Raw genomic sequence first — 23026 nt, 5'->3', positions numbered from 1 at the left:
CCTCCTTCCCTCCCTCCCTCCCTCCCTCCCTCCTTCCTTCCTTCCTTCCTTCCTTCCTTCCTTCCTTCCTTCCTTCCTTCCTTCCTTCCTTCCTTCCTTCCTTCCTTCCATCCATCCATCCATCCATCCATCTCTCCTCTCTCCTCCCTTCCATCAAAATCAATCTTCCTTCCTTCTTTCTTTCCTTGGTGAGGAGAACCTCAACCTTGCAGAAGACCAAACGCAGGTCTCCCTTGAGATCAATATCTCCTTGGTAAGCAGGAATCAGGGTTTTTTTCCCCCATGGGGAGGAAGAAGCAGATCATGTCTTCCTCTCTCTTTCAGCCCCCACGGTCAAGGAAGCCTATTTTTAGTCACAAGTTTTCCCCAATTTCTTATCAGTATGACTCAGATAAACCAAGTGTGTGTAAATACCCAGGACTGGGCACAGGACCAGAGGCTGTTCAGTTGGCTTTTGCCTCCCCACAGGACTGTTTCAAAGGTCAAGCCTGTTTGCCGGGTTTCAGATTGCAAGAGGCACCGAGCCAGGGGGCACGATGGGGCAGAGGAGCGCCCGCTTTCTGCTTGCTTTGGAAGCCTCAGATGCGTGAACCTTGGCCAAAGTGGACCTGGCAGGCTCTTGAGCCGCGCCAGGCGGCACAGCAGAGTGCCCCAAATGGGCAACAGGAGACGGTCTCGCCCGTTCCCTCCCTCCCAGCCCCCCGCGTGGGAAAAGAATAATAACAAAAGAATAGAAAGGTTCTGGAAGACACGCAGTGGTCCCTGGTTGTGCAAATGCACACAGCTGTCTTGTGCAACCTCCTGGAACGGCCCTCTTTGCAGCTCCTTGCAGAGGTGTCTGTGGGCAGAAAAGGCAGGGCAGAAAGAGGGGCCCTTGCACCCCCCCTCGCTCCCCTCTCGGGCTCCTCCGCATTCCTGTTTCTCCCACGCAACGTCCCACGTTACTTTCTGGGAGATCAACTACGCCAATAAAAATGAGGTGGGGGGGAGGGATTTTAATACGGCAAATTTCCTCCCCTCTCAAAGACAGGAGGAAAGCAGGGTGTGGTCAAAAAAGTCAAGATGGTGGTCAGGGTGGTGCAATTGTCGAACCTAGGATGCCCACCTTCTCTGCCATGGTACATGCCCTCTGGAACAGCCTCCCCCCATGGTGCCCCCCAATGATGGTCCTACAGTCATTGAAGACCTGGCTGTTCTCCTGGGCCTGGATGGGGGAGTGAGGGACCCCCTGCACCTGGGTCCCTGGTTTCCTTAGTGTACTGCATGTTTTTTTCTGGACCTACAGGCTTCCTTTTTGCCTTGTCTTAAAAAGTAAGAATCTGAAGGCTCCCAAGGTTGAAACACACTGTCCCACATGGTTGCGTATTTCCTAGGGGAGAAGAAGGTAGCAATGCCCCTCTTTTGCCAACTAGCAAGAGGGAATCTTTGAAGCGACATCCCCCTTCCTCCCAACCTGCAGGCAAGCAGTAAGATCCCCACTGTGGTTCCCACCCCGCTACAATTACCTGGAGGGATCCCAGGGCTGTGGAAAGCGTGGGTGGGGGAGGCTCTTTCCTGGCATCGACGAGGATCACCAACCCCTGGTTGTTGGAACGCTTCCTGCACGGTGGAATAAAACAAAGTCATAAAGACTCTCTCGAGCTGAGCTTGACTTCATGGACAGGTCTGTAGAGGCTCCTTGGTGGCGGTACAGAAGGGGTTTGCCCTGGGTTTCTCCTGGAATGGTTTTCCATCTTCCCACTCTAGCCATCAGCCCTGAGGTTTCCTAGTGGTCTCCCATCCAACTCCCGACTAGGAGCAAGTCTTAGTTTTTTGAGGCTAGCCAAGGCTGGGCAGGTGCTGCCCCCTGCTGTGGAGGAGGTGGAATAGGAGGCTGCTAAATTCTCTTGCAGGGAAGCTGTTGATCTCTGGTGGAGGCAGCGAGGGAGGGAGCTTAGTGCCTGGGGAGATCCTGGGGTCAAGCTGGCTTTGGGGCAACCCTTGCAATTCCAGGGGGAGAATCTTGGGAGTCCAGCCCAGGTGCCCCGAGGCCAAAGCTCTTCAGACTTGGCCAGGGGGCAGCTGGGAGGCAGCTGCATGCTGGGGATGGGTTTCAGGGGCAGCGAGGCTGTCCCCGAAGGTCGAGGAGAGGGTCCCTCTAGCTGGCCAGCCCACCTGCCCAGAGCACGGGAGCCCCCATGGATGTCCGTCCACTCACGTTCTCCCTAAGCAGGAAGTGGGGATCCTTCACGGGGAAAGGGAGGCTGTCCTGCCTGCTCGGCTGAAGGCTGACCTCTATCTCGAGGCCTTCAGAGAGGGGCTGGCGGTGGGCCTTTGGGCATGGGCATCACGTGCCCCACCAGGGACATCCCGTTGGGTGGCAGAATGAGAGAAGGAAGGCGCTTCCTTGGGAACGTAGGGAGCCTTCGCTCGCCCTGGGAACTGGCATGCGGAGGGGCGAGTGGGCTGCCGATGAGGCCCCCGGTTGGCGTCCCCCCACCCGCATGGAGGATGGTGAAGGGATCCCAGCTGCCTTGCCGTGCCTTGCCTCCCAGCATCTGGGCCTCTTTTTCTCTCGCAGCAAGGGAGGGCCCAAAGGGCGCAGGGAGGCTCCCTTACCTGGCCAGGGAGCAAAGGCAGAGCAGAAGCCGTGCCACCTCTTTGGCTGAGCACCAAGCGTCCTGCCAGCCTCGCCCGCTTTGGGGAATTTCGACCAGGGGCCTCCCGAGCTTATCCACGCTGCCTGAAGTTGCAGAAGAAGTCAAGGCAAACCCCATATTAGTCGGATGGAACTCTGTACTTCCACACCCACCCTCCGGGCCCTCCCGGTTTACCTGCCTCTGTAATTTCATTCCCCTTTCGAAGGGGAAGTACAGGAGGGATGAGCTTGGAGGTGGCGCTTTGTTTCGAAAGAAGCTCCGGGAAAGCATCTTTAATGCCGCTGCGCCCGGCTTGCAAGGGTGGGCTGAGGCGGGCAAAGGGGCACCAAGCACCTTGCTTAGGCTGGCCAGATGGCTCATCGTCTTGAGGAGGACCGCGCAGTCTCAGCCACGCCACAGGCCTTGGCATGCAAACATTTATCCCCCAAGGGGCGACTTCCCCTCCACTCTATATCTGCTTTTATTCTGGAATATCCGGCGAGAGAGGTTGCAGGCTGAGGGTCTACTCTGCCCAAAGCTCTCAGGGATAAGCTCTCTGGCTACAAACGAAGCTGCACAAGCCGTGGGATTCCCGCAGGAAAACACCTTTCAGGGGGCCCTTTGGTTGTCTCCGTTCAGAGTACCTGGCAGACACGCGATGCCAGAAGACAGAAGCTCAGAGGCGAGCAGTTCCCACTGGACCGGCTCGGAAGGACTCGACCCCGGAAGGAGCAACTCGCCCAGCAGGGCGGCTGTGCTGGGGGCGGCTGCAGCGGCGGCGTCCAGGTTTGGGGGGCTCGGGACTTCCCCGAGCACTACTTCGGTCTGACTGGACCCTGGGGAGGGAAGGGAGGGAAGGGGGGAAGACATGGGAGGGGAGAACTGCAGAGCTGGAAGGGCCCAAAGGCTCCCCACCTGGCCCCTGCTCCCCTTGGCCCCTGCCGGCCCGAATGACCCATTTAAGGGGAGCCCATCCGTTCCACCATGCCATCATAACTGGAAAATTGTCAGGACAACTCGGAACGGTCCGGCTTTTTGCTGCTCTGGGGAAGGACCAGCAGGTGGAAATGGCGGCGCAGGAAGGGAGGCCCTCGAGAAGCCACACCTGAAGAGGGGGCCGCTCTTCTCGTTGCCGGGTCCCAGGGCTGAGGATCGGCCGGCATCCGCGAGCCGAGTCAGCTCAGGGCAGAAGTGAGATTGGGACGGAGGTTACGGAGCCAAGGGGAAAGCCGCTCTTCGACCCCAGTTTATTTTTCAAAGTTGGCACACGAACCATCGTGACCCTGTGAGTGAAGCCCCGTCAGACTTTGGAGGAACTTTCCCAAGTTAGCTGTGACCTTGGCGGTCGGGATCAGAACTCCCAGAGAGCCCCTCGGGTTGGTGTGGCTGGGCCTCCAGGACCCCCAGGACCCCTCTTTTTCCACTTTCTCCTTTGCCTCCCCCCCAGGAGCCCCCTCTAATTCTGCCTGAAGGAGTCCATGGGGTGCCGTTCTCCCCTTTCCCCCACAGCCTCATGCCAAGGCAGCCCTGCCTGAGTGTGATGGAATGGAATTACGAAGGCCAAGCTCAGAGAGATAAACATTTTCTTAGATCGCCAGAAGAGCGTGGGAGGAACAAGAGGATGAGACTGGCACCTCCCTGAGGAATTCACACTGTTGTGGCTGGCTGACTTGGGAGCTGGGGTTTCAGTCTGGGAAGATTCTTGCTAGAGGTTGTAGCTAACAAACATAGCTGGACTGAATTGGCATTGTCTCTTGGAGTTCCTTGGGCTAGGCCTGACATCAATCATGTTTATCTCCCTGAGCTTGGCCTTCGTAATTCCATTCCATCACACTGAGGACCCCCCATCCTTTGAGGGGCGACTCTTATATTTTTCATCCCGCCAACTCGCTGCACAAACTGGCCTGGCACATTCTGCCAGAGACATCAATGCACCGGATCCCTCCCCCCCCGGAAGAATCCTTTGAAATGGCTGCGCAGCCCGGGGCGCCTTTCCCGCCTCCTCCCTTCCCGTTACCTTTTACAGCTGCTGGCCTTGCTCTGGCCGCTTTGGGAGAGGACACCATCAAGGACTTCTTCCGAGGCCCTTCATGTCCCTTGCCAGCTTTCTCGGGCCCCACAGGGCCATCCCCAGAAGAGGCCGACGGACGGTGGCCTTTCAGGAAGGAGAATTTATTGCTGACCGCAGGCGCCTCGGCCGGAGACTTCAGGAGTTTCAAGGGTCCTTGCCTGGAGATGTCCTCAGCTTTCTTGTCTTTGCTGGGATGTTCAGAGAGGCCCGGGGAGGCCCCCTGGCCCGACCCTTCGGCCGGCTGGACGTCGGCACTCTCTGAGGGGGAGGGTGGTTTGGCAAAGTCCATTTCTTCCAGTATGGCTGCCATCAGCCCCGAGCTGAAGCTGATAGGATTCTGGAGAGCTGCCATGTAGGAGTCCCGGTAGCGGCACCTCGGCTCCTGGACCTTGGGCTCGCGGCTCAGTTTCCTTCTCAGGCAGGGCGTGCAGGGGCCCTCCTCCAAGTCCCGCTCCTTCCCGCAGCTCCAGCCCTCCGCCGCGGCCCCGGCCTCTCCATTTGCCCGGAGGAGCCCCTTTTCGGCCCCGGGGAAGGCTTCTCGTTGGAGCTGATGAGGCGCGACCGCCGGGGAAGACCCATCGGCCTTTCTGGATTCTTCTGAATATTCCACCAGGTTCACATATTCGCCTTCCAGGTTCTCGCTAATGATGTCGCACAGGCTCGGCACCACAAAGAGGGAGGACTTCTTCCAAGAGCCTTGCTCCACTTTGATGAGTCCAGGATACTTCCCTTGTGGAGGCTTTGAGCCCTGGTCTGCCCCACCGTGCCCCTCTCGGGCAACGGGGTTGCTCGGGGGCTGAGAATTCAACATGCAGTAAGTCTGGGGGCGGTTCGAGTCTCTGTCCATTGGATGTTCTGCTTTGGGGAGCTGGACGAACTCTGGGGTGGCGATCTTGCTCCAGAGAACGGGGACAATTCCGTTGCCCGTGGCCACCAGGCAAGTGTGCAGGGTTGGCCGCTCCAGGTCCCGGTTGATCTCCTCCAGCCACGCTTCGGTGAAGAGCCAAGAGCAGGAGGCGTCCGGGATGGGGATCTTCTCTGCAGTGGTCAGGTCTCTGGAGAGACACTTCACCACGAGGCAGGCCGACTGCTCCCCGCAAGGCTCAGCTTGGAGGTAAAAGTCCCCCGGGCGCAGCAGAAGGGGGTTCAGAGGGCTGAGGTGGACAGCCACCTTCTCATGGAGACACAAGGGCCAGCCTTCGTGCAGGAACACAGAGCCGGAATAGGGAGCCTGCGGGGCAGAGGAGGAAAGACAGAGGTGATGGGTCAAAGCATCTCCCCCTTTGCAACTTGCTGCTCCCACCACTGATGAGAAAACATCTGCATTTCATGCTGTTCAAAAAGAAGGACGTAATGGAGGAGTTCAACGGACCCATGTAAAAAAGATGTCGGGCTTTGGACATCGCAGCTGCCATCTTGACCTTTTTTGACCCCCTCCCCCTTGGACACCACTGCTCGGGGCAGAGTCTCCACCTCTCTTTTTTGTTCTCGTTCTGCAACAGTAGCGCCCCAGATGCAAGGAATCCTGGGGAATGTAGTTTTCCATGGTGCCCAAAACCACCGTTAAAAAAAGCAGGGGGGTATAAGAACAAATGGGAAAGTATTCAGAGGCTCTGCTTCTCTGTTGTTTTTGTGGAATTATATTTGGGAATTAATGCTGACAAGTAAATAAATAAGCTGCAAATTGAACTTTGAAGCAAGAAAAGCCAAATTCCATGGTCAGGAAAATTTCATTCCTTGGATTAATTGGGGCAATTTATCCATTCCAGGTAGGAACAAAGGCAAGAAAGATTCACTTTCGGTTTTGCTGTGTTTTTTTCTTCTGAAATGCCTCTGAATATCCCCCGCACATTTCCAGGCCCAGTGTTATGACCTTGAGGATTAGAAATGTGCCTTCCATTTTAAATAGACGGTGTCTAAAGAAGGCTTTGAGTTCTAAGGAATCGTAGGGAAGCATTATGGAACTGCAGAAGGGTGAACCGATGGCCCCGGGTTCTCGGTAAATATATGTTGGTTGATGATGATCTGGGAAGATTGTCAGGTCCTGAAGTCCAAGCAGAACTGAGATAAGATTGGAAGAAGGGCATCATGGGCCTCCATGAGAAAAAAATCAAGATACTGGCACCCAGATGATTGGGGTTCATTTGGAAAAATTAGCTCCGGGTAGCCATCCAAAAATCTCTAAGCCAGGGTTTCTCAAACTCAGCAACTTTAACATGTGTGGACTTCAACTCCCAGAATTCCCATGGCTGGCTAGGGAATTCTGGGAGTTGAAGTCCACACATCTTACAAGTTGCTCAGGTTGAGAAATCCTGGTCTATCCACTCCACGCATCTGAGGAGGGAGCTGCAACTCACAAAAGCTTCTGCCTTTGAATAAAATCGGTTTGTCAGAAAAGGGGCTTCCAGGCTGCTCCTGATTTTTGGCTATTGTAGACTAACGCAGCCTTCCTCCTGCAATGTCTTTCCTCAGAGAGGTCCTGGCAACCCCCTTTTGAGAACAACTTTAGCTGATAAAGTCCATGGTTACTATGTGAATGAAGAGCCACCCATGTCAGGCGGGTGGGCTCGACTGGGAAGTCCAACCCACCTCGTGGCAAATGGGCAAGGCCTTTCATCTGATTGCCCAGAGACCAGAAGGCCCTGCCGTGAAGTCAGCAGGAGCCATGAGACTCTGTCTGCAATGGGCAACTGCAGGCGGGGGTGAATCGTCCCACGTGCTCTGGTTTTGTTGCACAAATAATGTAGTTCCGCCATTTGCACGATGATGTCGTGATGTGTGCGACTTTGCTGTGGCTTGCGCTGAAGCACAACGTCCCAGGCCTGGCCATCGGCCCCCCGGGGCTGGGATCTTTCCTTCGGTACTTACGCAGGCCGCTTGCCGGACGTGCTCCAGGAGGCGCTTCAGCGGGATGAGGAAGTCCAGCAGGCAGCAGAGGCCATCCCCGTGGTATTTAGCCTCCAGGACTCGGAAGAGCTGGCTCAGCACCGTGGGAGCGGTCACCTCGAAGGGCGGGAAGAGCCCCGACAAGGTGTTCTGCACGGCAGCGTCAAGGGATTGGGGGTCCTGCCGTGGGGAGGAAGACAGAGAGCAACACGCGTTACAACTGCGCAGCCGACGCCGATGACCGGCCAGCATCGGGGAGGCCGAAAGAAACGCCCGTAACGGAGCGAACCTGAATCCGCTGCGACCCGGGTTTGGCCAGGCCCAGGCTGCTCTTGCACCCTGGCTACTGAATAATCCTTTCCCTGGGTTGGCACCGTAAAGCGAAGCATCGGTTAGTCAAACAATGAATCACTGAAACGTCCGTCGCCTGTGCATTCTGCCGCATCTGTTCCTGACTCGGTGTGGTATCAACCCAACCACTGTGTGTGCGTGCCAGACAAAGTTTTCTCTTGTATACCATCCTGTCTTACAACCTAAACAAATATAATTAAAGGTGCCCATCAGGAACAACCTAAACTATAACATCAGTGAGTAACAGCTGCAGGCACTGATTACATCCGTCCAGACTGCCTAACGCCCAACATTAAGAGCTCCACCTGAGCAGCCTTGAGAAATGTCCTCAGGGGTGGGGCCGAAGGGGCCTCCAGGAAGAGGGGGCTTACCCGGGGGGCACCCCAGAGAAACTCCATCTCCAGCCCCCACCCCAGTTCTCCCTGCCTTTTTCCACAGGATGGCCTCCTGGGCCGGTCAGTCCAGTGCTTTGAATTGTCACAGAAGAGACCCCTTTCCATCCCCAAATTCTCCATTTAGGGGTAGTACAGCAAAGAGAGGGGGAGGGAGGGCTGGGCACAATTATGGGACTGCCGGTTTTGGTTTCCAACCAGGTTTGGCAGGGTTTCACTTGCGCTTTTCCAGGGTGGGGGCTGCAGCCGGAACTGACCCGGGTTGCTCCAGCTTTTGCAAGACTTGGTGGGACTGACAGGCTGCAGAGGCCCAGGAGGGTGGAAGCCCACCAAGCACTGCTTGGAGGTGAGACGTGCCCACCCCGAGTCAGGTCCTCCCTGACTTTTCTTCTGGCAGAAGGCTCCTTCCTGCTAGAAAGGTGTTGCCCGCAGGCCAGCAAGTGGGAGGGGGATTCAGCTCCAGCCGTGTGGACGAGGAGGGGGGTGGACGGAAAAACTGGTCTGGCAACTCCTTCCCATCGAAGTCCACCTCTGCCTTGGACAGAAAGGGAAGAGGGGGTCTCCCAGCCCCCCTGGAATCGGGTGAGGAGGCCAAGAGCGACCAGATCTGTCTACCAACATCCAGACAGCCAGTTGGTGTCTGTAAAGAGTTGCAACAGTCTAACCTCGGCTCACCCAATGGTTTGCAACCCAGATGTGGCAGCTCTCGAGCGGGGGCTCTGCACATTTGAGAAGGATCAAGCCCTAGAATGGGGGGCTGGTTCACACCACAGGCTGGACTTTGAACCTGGTGGACAAAATACCACTGCTCTATTCCTCAAGGGTGCGAAGACCATTCTTATAATTTACAACATAAAGTGATGCCTAGTGCAGTGTTTCTCAACCTTGGCAACTTGAAGATGGGTGGACTTCAACTCCCAGAATTCCCCAGCCAGCATGAGTCCACCCATCTTCAAGTTGCCAAGGTTGAGAAGCACTGGTCTAGCGTATTATTTTTCTGGTTCCTTTCTGCGTTGTGCCTTGTTTTCATCTCAATTGCTCCCACTCAAGGTAAGCTGGCAGACGGGTGGGAATACCTGAGTCCCTTTTGAAAACCTGGAATTGAACATGCTGCTGCCGCAGAGCAAACCAGAAGACAATAGGCAGTTTCTGCCACCACAAATGGGGCGACTCCTCGGCGAATTGCATCTCGCTCTGCCCAGAGGTGAGAGCCTTGGCATGGCTTCCCGTTCTGCATGTTTCCTCAATGAAAAGCAAATAGGGGCAGCTGCGGTGGGGTCAGACGAGTCAAGAGGGCAGCTGGATCGTGTAATCGAAGCCCCAGCCTGCTTTTATGGGCATTGCAAGCGTGGCCCATGTGGAAAGAGCCTTCAGTTACGTGGTTGTGTTTCCATCTCAGCTTTTGTTTCCCCCACCCCGCCCATGCATGGATGTTCCAGAAGCAAAAGCGTTGGCATCCTGACTCCAGATCACTCCAGATTGGACTCTTTTCTGAATCCGAGCTGACCCCAAAGTGTGCCTGGTGCAGGCCTGGAGCAGCAGAGCCTCTGTCTTTGCCCACATCCCTGCGTGAACTTGGAAAGCCACCCTATGCTGAGCCCGGCGGATCAGCAGCTAACTCGTGACTTGTTTGGTCCGCCACTTTGAGCATTCTTTGAAGAAAAGGCAGGATTAAAAGAACGGCTGAGACTCGCAACCCGCAGTGGCTGGGGGCTGACCCAGAGGCCCTCGGAGCGCGACGGCTTTGCAGCTGTAGCCATTAGGATGGTACGCACGGTAAAGGCAGGCTCTGAGCATAGCCAGAGCTGCGCGTTCATGCTACCCTCCAGCAGAAAATGATCCCGTCTTCATTCACGCTGCCCGAGCCCCCAAACTCTGCTCTGCCTCCCGTGGTGCTGTCCTGCCTGTCTTCGTGTGGGACAAGTTAAGGAGAGCGACTGGTCGATCTTGGTTTATTTCCCCTCCCCTTGCGCATCATCTTCCAGTGGGAAACAACCACCGTCCACTCTCCTGGAGGCGTGGTGGGGCAGCTGTGCAAGTAGAGGGGGTGCTTTGGATGATGGGTTTAGCTGCTCGTCAAGACATTGCCCAACGCAGAGGAGATCCCTTAGCTGGGCTGGGCTATTTCTGAACGTGGGTCTAGAGCTCTTTTGAAAGACCACTAAAACCACGCGAAGAAACAGCCTGGCTTCGCCCTCAGCTAGCGGTGTAAGAGAACGGGCACGCTGGCAGCGGGTAGCTGTGGGTGGCGTCACCGGGAAGTAGCCTACGCAGGAGGGAAATGGCATCAGAGCAGGCAAGACGCTCTCCCCAAGGAATAAAACAGGGAAAGGCTTGGCTACGCCACACCCCTTATTTGCAGAAGCACTCAGAAGCCTGCGCTCTAATCCTCGATGACCGACAGACCTGTGAGGGCTGGTTCCAGGCTGATAAGTGTTCCGGAGATCGTTAGCTAAACAACGGCCTGCAAGCTCCCTGGCTGTTAGCGAGGAGACCCACCGGTTCGCTGACTCAGAGAAAAGCAGTGAAGAAGAAGCCGGGGAAGACATTACAGCGGCCTTAGTGGACTCTGGGGTTCATGGGTTGCAGAGGGGAAGAGGTTCGGTGGCTGGAATTCATGTCACCCACCCCTTTCTCCTGAACAACTCTTGCTAAGGAGTGTGTGAGAATTGTGTTTAGAAAAAGAATCACTTTCCGTTTCAGGCAGAGGCTAAGAGCCCAACAGAGCCAGCAACACAGGACTTGCACAACCCAGCAGTGTTTTTTAAACCTAAGCTTGGTCCTTTTTCAAAACACAGTAAACCCAAACACAGATAAAAGGGGTCCTCATCGCACCTGGCAAGCGTTTAGGAAAATGCAGTGGGCAGATGCCGGGTGGGAGCCACAGTGCCCGGTCTCTCTTCAAGGTGGCCACTGAATGACCAGAGAGGAGCGGGGCAGGGGGTGACCACAGCAGCCCGAAGCGGCTGGGCAGATCCCAGACGCCTGACCACATCAGCGGCCCCCCAGCCACGGAAGGGTGCTCGATCATGTCCTTGGCCAAATTTGCATGGCAGAAGAGGGGAAACCCAGCTTTAAACTGGAAGAGCCGAAGAGGACTGTCAGCTGCCTCTGCTTCAGACTCGCGATGAGTGGGAGGCAACATCCTGAGGACACGGCGCACCAGAACAAGTTCCCGGGGCACATTTGCATCCCAGAGCGGAGAACGTGAGCACGAGCCTTCTGCCCGGTGTGAAAAAGAAGCAGAGAGGCTGGCTGACAGCCATTTTGGACCCAGGATACTTGCTACTTTGGGCATGGATCTAATATGCCCGTGGCAGCCACACAGAGGAAGGGTTTTGCACTCTGCAGCTTCCCCTATGCTCTTTCATCTTTGCCTGCGTTCACACAGCACACCGATCCAGCTAAGGCCTAACCATCAGATATGCACTGCGCATAAAATGCACGTAAAAACGGAGAGGGCTTCAATCGTGCAGTCGTGGCTGCCATGTTTTTTTACCTCCCTCCGTGGACCCCCTTGCTGCAGATCTAGAATGGAAAGACAATATTCTGCAAAGGCTTTAGGGGTACACTAGGAAACTGAGAGAACCCCACTCTTTCCTCGGGTACATCGACGTCCCAAAATGCAGCTGGCATCTCCCTGCAAGGACCTCTTAAGCGCCAACGTGCGAAACAGGCTCCGCTGTCTTTCTGCAGAGCTGAACGACCTCCTGCTCGTGTGAAAAAGCACCTTGTCTCCTTGGATGGCAGCGGGTTTTGGCTGCTTTTAGTCTGGCGGGTCCAAGAAACCCGCGAGTTTTATCTCTGCTGGTGTCAGCCTTGACCTGCAGCAGACACTACTCCTGTAGCAGAAGGTCACGGTCTGCATTTAGCTCCCCTGGGCCAGGAGGGCTGAGAATGAGGCGGGGGGGGGGGACAGACTCCCACCAACCAGCAGGTGCCAGCCTGGTGCCAGGTGCTGATGCCGAGGCCACCCCTGTGCTTAACAAACTGGAGACTGTGAAATATTCCAACCTTGGGACGTCTAATCCTTGGGCCAGATATTCCCAGGACAACATTTGAGGCTATTTTTAAAATCTTTTGTAAAGGCACAGAGCTTTGCAGGAGCTGTTTATACATACACAAAATTAAAATAATCAGCCAAGGGAGGAGGAAAATCCCAAGCTTTTCCACCAGCTGATTATGGAGGGCCGGCGAGGAGAAGATGGGAAGATGGGGAATGGCAATGAGAAACTTGGTTAAAAGACCCAATGAGAGGCTGGGTCTGTGCAACACACTTAACCTGGCGGGCTGCCCACGGGCTTGAACCTGACCTTGTTCAGCCTGTTTTGTGAACGCAGAAGAGCCCATCTTTTGGTCCAAGAATCCGGGGGGCCAGACTGGCTGGAATCGTGGAAAGGGACGTCTAAGCCCCCCCAAAGGCACTGGGTTGGGGAAATCTCTATTTTCTTCCATGGCTTGTTTCTTGGAGGCTGGAGAGCAAGGTTGTAAACAGGCAGGAGGGGCATTATGGGAAAGCCCCCCTTACATCGCTGGTACTGCTTTTCCAACCCCCCAACCCCCAAGGAGCAGACGGAGCAAAAGCAAGCGACCATTTAACCCATCAGGGCTGTGCAAAATTGGCATCGGCCTCCCCTTCCAAGAACTTCTGAAACCAAAACAGCCTCTCCGCCAACCCTCTAGGGCAGTGTTTCTCAATCTCAGGAACATTAAGGTGGGTAGATTTCAACTCCCAGAATTCCCCAGCTAGCCAAACTGGCTGGGGAATTCTGGGAGTTGAAGTCCACCCATCTTAATGTTCCTGAGGTTGAGAAACACTGCTCTAGGGTTAAGATGGAAATTGCTGAGTCTCTTAATTTCCCCTCCTTCCCCCCGGACTCTTCTTTTGGAACGAAAAGACGCCGTGCTGGTCACCTCCAACCGCGTAAGCGAGCCCAGCAGCACCCCCGCCCAGGTCCCTCCCCGGGCGACCGAGGGCCCCCACCCCGGAAAGCGTAGCCCTTCTCTTTCCTGCCCCCTCCCCGCCTGCCCCCTGCCCTCCCCTTTGCTGACATGAACGATGTTTGCCGAACAACCGCCCTCCAGCCCGCGCTCGCTCGCTCGCTCGGCAGGGACCACCCCCGGGTCCTCGGCAGGACAGGAATTCTTCCCTGATGCTGGCGACGCCTCACGAAGCCAAAGCAATTCTCCAGCCTTGGAAATCGAGTCCCCCCAGCCTCGGGAGATTCCTGGGTCTGCGTCAAAGCCTGGGGCCCAGGGGAAGGGCCCACTGGGACTTCGGCCCCTGAGTCTTCCTGGCTGGGGAACGTCCGAGCGCCGATCTGGGGTTGATTCTTCCTACTTCTCCCTCCAAGGAAAGGGCCCACTTGGCCCAGCCTGGTGATTTTGCCCGTTTGAAACTGCAGTGGAAACTCAAGCACGAATGATCCCCTTGGCTGAATGCCCTGGAACTCCCGTCTCACGGCTGCAAATAGTTCTGAATTGCTCCCCATTTAGAGCAGAATAAGAATCTGAACGCCCCGCGGGGGAAAGGTCAGACGCTTCGGGCTTTGCTTTGTTAGGGAGTTGCCTGCCTTCTGGGGCCACAGCTTGCCATCGCCTGCTGGCCCCCAGCTCCTAAACCTGCATCCCACGTCACCCCCCTCCAGGCAGATGCCGAGCCTTCCCCCCCCATCTCTCTCCCTGGGGCTTCATTCAGAGCGGGTGACGTGCGGGTTGACCCAAGAGCCAAGCCTCCGGTCAGCCTCCTCTGCAGCCGAGCCCCTCTCGGACCCCCCAGGCCAAGGGGGGAAGGCCGTGCGAGAGAGCAAGGCGCTCTCCTTCTCCTGGTCCTGGGGCCAAACTCCCTCGGCGGCTTCTCTAACCAGGAGAGGCTTCCAATCCCACAGGCTGGCTTTCCAAACAGCTGCTAATAATCTCTACAGCCCGGTGCCAAACTTTTGTTCCTGCTGCTGGAGACGAGGCGGGCTTTTCTTCGTGAGAAGGAGTCCTCTCCCTCCCTGCAGAGCCAAGAGGAGGAGGAAGAGGAGGCCGAGGAAGTCGGGGCTCTCCCAGGCTGCAGCTGAGACTTTGCACCACCATCGCTGGGCCCACACCTCAATTCCCCCGGCGCAGGGCAACCCAGAACCCTCCCCGCCCCGGCATTGCCAACCTTCGGCCAAACCACCGGAGTAAAGCAATAGGTACGGTACGCCTAGAGAAGCTGCAGCCAAGCAAAACGACTCAGCTCAGACGATCGACCATCTACAAGATGTTGAGCTGGGCCAGGCTCTTCCCTAGGGAAGCCCGAGCAACATCAGTTACCCCAAGGAAGGAAGGCGCACCAGTCTTGGTCCGGGGTAAAACCAGTAGCCGTGCAGGATCCCCGTTAGAAAGGCACGCTTTCTCTCGCACCCACTTGGTTCCCAAGGAAGGATTCCACTTGTGGGTCGCGCTACAGCAAGGTCAGAGCTGATCCACAAGGCCAGGATGTTTTTGGACACCAAGAGCCCAGTGCCCAAGAGCTGACAGACTTGAAGCTGGGCCCGGGGGCCTCCCTCCCTTCCCCTTGAGAAGACCCAAGCTCTGCGTTCCCCGAATCATTGGGGCGTACCTGCTGCCAAGTTCTAGCTAAGAGCAACTCCTTCCGATTCAGAATCTTCCCAGCTTCTTCCGCATCTCTGGTAGGTTCCCACCCAGCCAGCCGGTGGCCTTTGCTCGCTCCTGCTCTTAATGGCTGCAGGGAAATCATGCAACTCCTCCGCCCGCGATAATCACCCACCTGGTGACTTCCCACCCCACTGGCTCTCCCTGCCCCCGGAGGAGGGCACCAGCCTCGGGGAAACACTGACTTTCTTTTTCTTAAAGAGGATTCTCACCACCTTGTGGGACTGGCCCTCCAGAGAAGAAAGCAGGAGGGTGGCTGGACTAGGGCAAACTTTGCTGCAAACTTGTCCTTGTCCTGTCACACACAAGAGCGCGGGCTGCCCTAGAGTGTCGCTGGGTGGCCCCGTTGTGTGGGGTGGTTGTGCAAAGCCGAGAGCGGGAGCTGGGGGGCCAGGTCTCCCTCGGCCCCCGAGGCCTCGTCGGGGGGGCTGCTCCAGCAGGAGAGAAAGCGCCGTTCGCTGATCCTCTGAGCTCAGAGAGAGGGGCGCCAGCTGCGGCCAGAGGTACAAAAGAGGAACAAAGGCGTTCTCATTACCATGGCTCCTTCGGAAGTGACGCTGGAGGGGCAGAGAGGCCGGGGTGGGCACCCCCCAACCCCAACTCTCTTCCTTCCCCGGGGATCACTTGGTGGCAGTCTTCCTCTGCCTGCTTCTGGCTCTCCCATCACGCTCCTTCCCAGCCATTCTGGACAGGAGGCTTTTCCCGGTGGGGGGGGCACCAAATGGAATCCAGGTGTGCTTCGGCGCGGGCGATGGGCCCGGCCTCCTCCCCTGCCGCCACGGACGCCCCTGTCCCACGGCTTCCTCCTCTCGGATCCCGGCCCTCGAGTGCCTTGCAAAAAAGAGAGAGCCAGCTCTCTGGCGGGGAAGAGGAGGGGAAAGAAGAAAAGGGGTGGGGGGAGAGGCTGCCTGCTCTTGAAAAACGCCCTCTCTCTCTCTCTCTCTCACACACACACACACACACACGCCTGTGCTGCAAAAGACTCAGAGAGCAGTGCCAACCCTGCAGAACAGCGGGCCTCTTTGTGTCCAGACGCCCGGGTCCTGCCCTGTGCCCAGGCAGCCTGAGAACAGCTTCCCTGCCCGTGGGGGGGGGGGGCACTGGGCAAATCCCTCCGTGGTGCAGCCCCTGCAGTTTGGGCTGGGGCTCGAGCCATAAGTCCAGCCTGCGAAACCGTCCCCGTCCGTCCAGGCAGCCTCCTGCTTTGCCAGCCATTCTTTCTCCAAAGAAGCCCCCCACCCCCTCCCCCAACCCGCATCAGTTTCTTTCCCATTCAGGGCTCAGAAGGGGCCTGACAGCCTCCCAGCCCAGTCAATAGCAGGCTCAGCTGAGGGATGCCAGGGAGGAAAGCAACCAGGGGCGGCGGGGATGGGTGGGGGTGGGGGTGGGGAGAAGCTGGGTGATTTTTTTTCCGTCAGGAGGAATCTCCTTTGCCCAGAAAGCATGGCTGTCGAGCCATGGGGAAACATGGGTACCGCCAAGAAAGGGGGCAGGAAGGGAAAGGAAACCCTTTCCCACCCTTGGGCCCCCACCAGAGACAGTGAAGAAAACGTCTTTCTGATGAGAAAATGCCCAAACCGCGGCAGCAGAGCTCACAAGGGTGGGAAAGCAGCTGGCGGTTCTGCAGGCCCTGCTCGCCCTGGGAAGCTGCAGCAGTGCGGCGTGGCAACGTGATGCCACCTGCCCGGTCACCCTGGACTGACGGGGCAGCTTCCACGAGACATCTCCCAGGCAGCTTCTCCTGGGACTAAATTGGCCGCGTGCGAAGATTGCGCCAGGCGTGCTTGTTAGGTGGATATTATGGAGCCATTTATAATGCGGGGGTGTCCCTGAAGCCCCAGATAAAGTCACTGAAGGTGACAGAGCGAAACTTTTATGGGATTTTAAAGTTCAGATGGATCGACACCTGGAACAAATCACACCAGACATTGCTGTGATTGAAAAGAACCGCCGTGGGTGTGCTGGTGCGGCCGTTCAAAGACACGGCAACGTCGAAGACAAGGAATCGAAAAAGATGACCAAATTCCATGGTTTGCAGAGGGAGGTCGCAAAGGTTTGGGAGAAGTGGGCATGGTACGAATAAGGGTGCAACACCATGAAGATTTAGAATTTAGATTGTCAAATTACAACAGAATTTGGACTGGCACAAATTACAACAGACCAGCTACCATACTTAGATGCTGCTTTTACTAGGGTTCGATTCAAGAAAAGGCTAATGACATTGGCTAATGACGTACAATTAGGGAACTGGAATTACGATGAATACAACAATATAGTTGTCAGCCAGGATCTAGAACAGATCAACCGGACAGACCAGGCAGCTTTACAGCAAAATGAAATATATTCGCGGCGTGTAGATCTTTCCCTATACTAAGGAAACTCCACAACGCAGGTATTCCTGCCTTCCTCGACTCCATCACGGCCCGATTTACACAGACATGATGTCACTCAAGACAGCTTGCAAATTGCAACCTGTCCCCCGATGGTGTCTTCCTCAAATCCTTTTCCAGCTGATTATTTATGCGGAGTCTTTCACGCAGTTACAGCTTCTGGGTGATGCCAAAGGCAGTGGGATTCAGAGCTGCGGCCCCAGACGCTTGCTGGCTGGAGGGATGTCTGAGACGGGCTCAAAGATGGGGGGGCAGAGGGGCAGATCTTGCCCCCAACAAGTCGCCCCTTCCTGGAACGCCACGGAAGAGCCAGCCGTTCAGACACTTGAAGTTCTTGATCAGAGTCGATTTCGGGACTCGGTTTTGGTTTGACTTATTTGGATGACGTTACAGAAGGTGTTTTAATATTTATAGTCGCAGTTGCTGTCGCGGCTACTAAGCAGCGAGTCTGTTGTATTCAGCAGCTTATAAATTTAAAATACATTCGGAGGGAAAGCTGGGCAGCAGGAAAAGCGTACGGAGGCTTGTCTTAATTCAGCTGCGAAACTGGCTACGAGGAAATTGACTGGAGTCACGGGACAGAATCATCAGGTTGCACCAGATCAGAGGTGGCTTGAAGAAGGATGCTCTGTGAACAAACCCGCCATTTTTAGCATTCGTTTCTGCACCGCTCTGCGCTTTCTTAGACAATTAATGGATTTTCAAAAGATGAGTGGTAAAAACTTGAACTTTCTGCCACCCAGACTGTATCTACTCCTGCTTTTGCAATATTATGGACATCGCACGTAAAAAACGGGCAGAGCTTCAGTCTCACCATTGTGCCACCCTGTTGACCTTCTTGACCACACCCTGTGGACACACTTGTACCGACAGGCACGCCTGCTCGTGCTTTAGGTGTTGAAGACTGACACGTCCTGGGAAGCGGTTCCACGCAGCGGCTTTGGAGGCTGGTGCAACTTCCCCCTTGACCCTTCCGATCAAATCCCCGAGGGGGAGGGCATCACCTCCTTGGCCCGAAGCCCCTGGCTGAGCTGGGGCGAGGCCTGCTGTTTCCTTGGCACCAAGCACTTGGTGAGACAGAGCTCACTTTCATGGCTCCAAATTTAAGCCTGGGAGGAGAAACAGCTTCTGGGCAGCAATTGGCTTTGGAAGAAATGCCAGTCGATGTGCCGCCTCATACAAGGAAGGGACTCCGGTGTGGATCCTGCTCCAGTTGTTGGGCAACGTGGAAACAGAGGAGTGGATTAGGACCCATTCTGTGTGCTCCCTGCTGTTACACAAATCACGTCTCCGAGGACAAGGAAGGTCTTGGTTCGGACCTCCTTGAGAATGTCCTCCTGGCACTGCCTTCTTGGTAGTTCACACACACATGTTTGTGCTTTGAGTTGTCCACAAGGCAGGAGTCAGATCAGCACATTTGCAATCATCTCTTTTGAAGGGTCATCCTGGGTCCCACCAATCTCTCAGTGTGTTTAGGAGCGAGGACTTTTTCTTCTGAGGATGTGGCAGCTCCAGATAACCTTGGTTGTTCTTCTTCACAATTGACTAGTCAGTTCCATAATGTGGGTCTAAAGAACGCCCCCCCACCCAGCTCTCATTCCTGCATATCCCTTGATTTCCCCACTCTTGAGAGCCATCTGAGGATACAGCACTCAATGATATTTCGTCCTTAGGGGACTGAGGAATGTGGTTGTCAGGCCCAGGACTGGCCCATCCCCTTCTGCCATGCTGAAAGAGCTCCCTAACAGTTACGTCAGGACTGATCATGCCACCTGCCCAGTTCCTGCCCTCAGATCTGGAAAGCCTCCAGTTTAGGGTGGCTGGACATTCCCATTTCAGATGACGATCCCAGTTTAGGTCCTGTGTGAGCCTTGTCACCCTGGGGCTATAATACTTCTGCTCAATATTCCCTGGCGGGATTTGGCCAGGTTGCTAGGACAGGTTCCAATGGCTTTTTGGTACTGGTCATTGCTAGAAGATAAGTTTGCCCTGGCCCTGAAGCAGAACGTAATGTACATGAACCCCGGCACACACACAATTCCCATTTTCTTTGACCTCACAGAAGAGATGAGAGAAGGGTCTTTCTCTAACATAACCCTCCCTCCCCACCTCTTGTGCCCCTGAAACTACCCTTTCCAAACTGCCAGCCTCCATGTGGCTTTTCTGCTTTCTGGGAAGGCACAGCGACTCCATTCAAGGAAACTTCTAAGGTCCTCAGTGGAGATTTTCCTAGAAGTCACCCACCCCATCTCTCTCTCTCTGTTTCTTCAAGGCCATCTTGGCCCAGCATTCTGGTCTCCATTGTGTCTCTGGCTGCCTCTCTGGGCATCAGGTCACCCAACAAAAATGCTGGATGGCAGAGGGGAGGGGAGGGAGAGAGGAAGAACTGGAGGGCAAGAGAAGAACAGTGAGGTTTTTATGGACGGGGCATGTCAGCACGTCATGCACAAATAGCACCCTCTGAATATGCCTTTCATGGGGAAAGAAACTGAGGATTCTCCAGGGGAGGCCTGACAACCTTCCGCATTTCTCAGGAGGGCCACAGGAGAACATTTGAGGAGGGTCATCTGGTGGCAAAGACCCTTGGCTTAGAGATGTAGCCAGTGTAGGCATCTGCTGTTTCTTTGGTGTGAGAACTTTAGCTAGTCCTGCTTCCTTCAGCCTACCCAACCTGGTGAAGTTGATGGGGATAGGGAACTACACTGAAGAACTATTCAAAGCATGAGCTGCCTAAATCTGAAGAACAGACATTGGCCTTTTGGTTTTAGAAAGCAAGGGTCAACCAGAACCTCTTTGTTCCAAAATTGTAGGAGTAACTTGATACCTGCAATCTGGGTTCTCCATCTCTGGAGGTTTTTTAGAAGAAATTGGACAGCCACTTCTCATGGATGGTTTAATAGGGTTTCTTGCACACTGCAGAGATGTGAACCAGATGAACCTTGCTGTCCTTTCCTACTCCGTAAGTCTATGATTTTATCTTCTTTTCCAGTTTGCAATCTCCATTTTATGAGCAAGTCTGTAATACACATCTTGCCTAATCTGGCTTAATTTTAGTACATTTTTTTCTCTCCATACCTTGCTTGTTTGTGCCATCTCACCTGATGAAAAGTTCCAAGGAATTTAGGGCTATCACACTTGGGCTGCAAACATCCAGAGAACGTCTTGATGGCAGCAAAGATCATTTTCTGTGTCTGTTTGCTTCCACCTAGTGGTTATTTAGATTTTCGCAGCCCAGATAGGGCAGTCAGTGGTGGCCCACTCTTTTGTAGCAGTTCGGTCTGTCCAAATAAAGGTAGCGTCTCAGCAGGTTCCAGCACCAAGATGGCCTTAGCTGATCAACTGACTAGACTGGGAAGTTTTCTAAAAGAAATCTTGAAAAGAAAACAATACCAAACCATATTCATTGCCAAGAAAACACGACGATATGTCCATTGAATAATCACCAGGAGCCAAATTCATCTCAAAGATTTTAAATAGGTACCGTATATACTTGTGGATAAGCCAAGAATTTTAGATGCCAAAATGCGCCTCAAAATTGGGCTCAGTTTATCTGCAGATGGACTTATCTGCAAGTATGTATGGTGATACTCTTTTAAGTATTTCCTGTATATACTTGCAGATAAGCCTATCCATGTGTAAGCAGACCCTTGAATTTTTAACCAAAATACCGTGAAACATGTTGGCTTATCTGCTGATGGGCTTATCCATGAGTATATACAGTAGGTATTACCCAATTATCAATTTAAGAGAAGACCCAGTTTTCAATCAATTAAAGAGAAGACACACTGTTCCCCTAAATCTGGCAGGATGGGCACGTTCCGGGTCCTGTCTATTGACTAGTGCCATCTGGTGGGACCAGGAAGCGGCCCTTCTCTGTCGCAGTGCCTGCCCTCTGGAAGATCACACACCCTGAGACTGGCTTGGCCCCAACCCAGTTGGCACTTCATCAGCCCTTGAAGAGTTGGATATTCCCTCAAGCATGGGGGCTGGAGGTTGGGCGAGCCCGTTGATGTCATCTGGCTATGGTTGTGTGGATTGAGTCAAGCTGTCATCGTGCTATTATTGTGCTGTTGTCGCCACCGTGGTTATTATTACTATTAATGGTTTTTTGCTTGGGTTTCTGTTGGGTTGAATTCTGCGCTCAACCCCCTCAGATGCAATTGCAATACAGATCCATATAATATACAAATGAACAGATAATGCGGGAGCATAGTTTGGTCTAGGGATTAAGATGACCTGAGTGTCTCAGCCATAGGAAGGGAGAAATGGCCAGCCATGTCTTCTACTGTAGGGGCTTGTCCAAGCAGTCGCCAGGAGTCAAGGCTGACTCGAAGGCATAAAGCAATAATAAATCTAGAGCAGTGTTTCTCAACCTTGGTGGCTTTAAGATGTGTGGACTTCAACTCCCAGAATTCCCCAGGCAGCAAGGGGAATTCTGGGAGTTGACGTCCACACATCTTAAAGCCGCCAAGGTTGAGAAACACTGCTCTAGAGATTCTTTTTGGATGAGCAACATACTCACCATGGACTTACGGATTGGTCCTGCCTCTGGGAACAATAATATTTCTCCTGAGGTTAAACAGCGAGGGGGGAAATTGTCTGAAAAAGCTTTCCAGGGAAAGGAGAAGACAAGACAAGGCTGCTCCAGGCGATAGGCAGTGAGAAATGGGAGGATTAGAAAGAAGGAATCCCATACAGAAGATCTTAATGTCCCTGATGACCCTGATGTCCACGCTGGTGTGGTCACTGACCTTGAGCCAGACATCCTAGAGAGTGAAGTCAAGTGGGCCTTAGGAAGCATTGCTAACAACAAAGCTAGTGGAGACGACAGTATTCCAGCTGAGTTATTTAAAATACTAAAAGATGATGCTGTTAAAGTGCTGCACTCAAGATGCCAGCAAGTTTGGAAAACGCAACAGTGGCCATGGGATTGGAAAAGGTCAGTTTACGTTCCAATTCCAAAGAAGGGCAATGCCAAAGAATGCTCAAACTATCGCACAATTGCACTCATTTCACATGCTAGCAAGGTTATGCTCAAAATCCTACAAGCTAGGCTTCAGCAGTACGTGAACCGAGAACTACCGGATGTACAAGCTGGGTTTCGAAGAGGCAGAGGAACTAGAGATCAAATTGCCAACATTCGCTGGATCATGGAGAAAGCACGAGAGTTCCAGAAAAACATCTACTTCTGCTTCATTGACTATGCAAAAGCCTTTGATTGTGTGGATCACAACAAACTGTGGCAAATTCTTAAAGAGATGGGAGTACCAGACCACCTTACCTGTCTCCTGAGAAATCTGTATGCGGGCCAAGAAGCAACAGTTAGAACCGGTCATGGAACAACCGATTGGTTCAAAATAGGGAAAGGTGTACGACAAGGCTGTCTACTGTCACCCTGCTTATTTAACCTATATGCAGAGTACATCATGAGAAATGCCAGGCTGGAAGAATCACAAGCCGGAATTAAGATTGCAGGGAGAATCATCAACAACCTCAGATATGCGGACGATACCACCCTAATGGCAGAAAGTGAAGAAGAACTAAAGAGCCTCTTGATGAGGGTGAAAGAGGAGAGTGCGAAAGCTGGCTTGAAACTCAACATTAAAAAAACTAAGATCATGGCATCTGGACCCATCAATTCCTGGCAAATAGAAGGGGTAGAAATGGAAGCAG

General features: G+C 54.2%; 1 protein-coding gene across 2 annotated transcripts in view; it reads right to left on the bottom strand.

The window, feature by feature from the left end:
- KIAA1755 (KIAA1755 ortholog) overlaps positions 1 to 15814 on the bottom strand; it is a 33847-nt gene extending 18033 nt beyond the window's left edge. Inside the window, exons 1-6 of one of the 2 annotated variants that reach the window (XM_007441863.4) lie at positions 15499 to 15814; positions 7558 to 7755; positions 4636 to 5920; positions 3263 to 3454; positions 2599 to 2722; positions 1506 to 1599 (exon numbers count right to left, since the gene is read on the bottom strand). In XM_007441863.4, the coding sequence (XP_007441925.3) occupies positions 1506 to 1599; positions 2599 to 2722; positions 3263 to 3454; positions 4636 to 5920; positions 7558 to 7755; positions 15499 to 15627 (2022 nt within the window). In that variant the 5' untranslated portion in view covers positions 15628 to 15814. The other variant, XM_025175453.2, reaches the window with a different exon arrangement.
- Positions 15815 to 23026: the final 7212 nt, after the last annotated feature.

The sequence above is a fragment of the Python bivittatus genome, unplaced genomic scaffold (assembly GCF_059951505.1).
Source record: "Python bivittatus isolate LINGU-HERP-01145 unplaced genomic scaffold, Pbiv_v1 ctg000700_np1212, whole genome shotgun sequence".
NCBI lineage: Eukaryota > Metazoa > Chordata > Lepidosauria > Squamata > Pythonidae > Python > Python bivittatus.
This window is presented reverse-complemented; position numbering and strand designations above follow the sequence as displayed.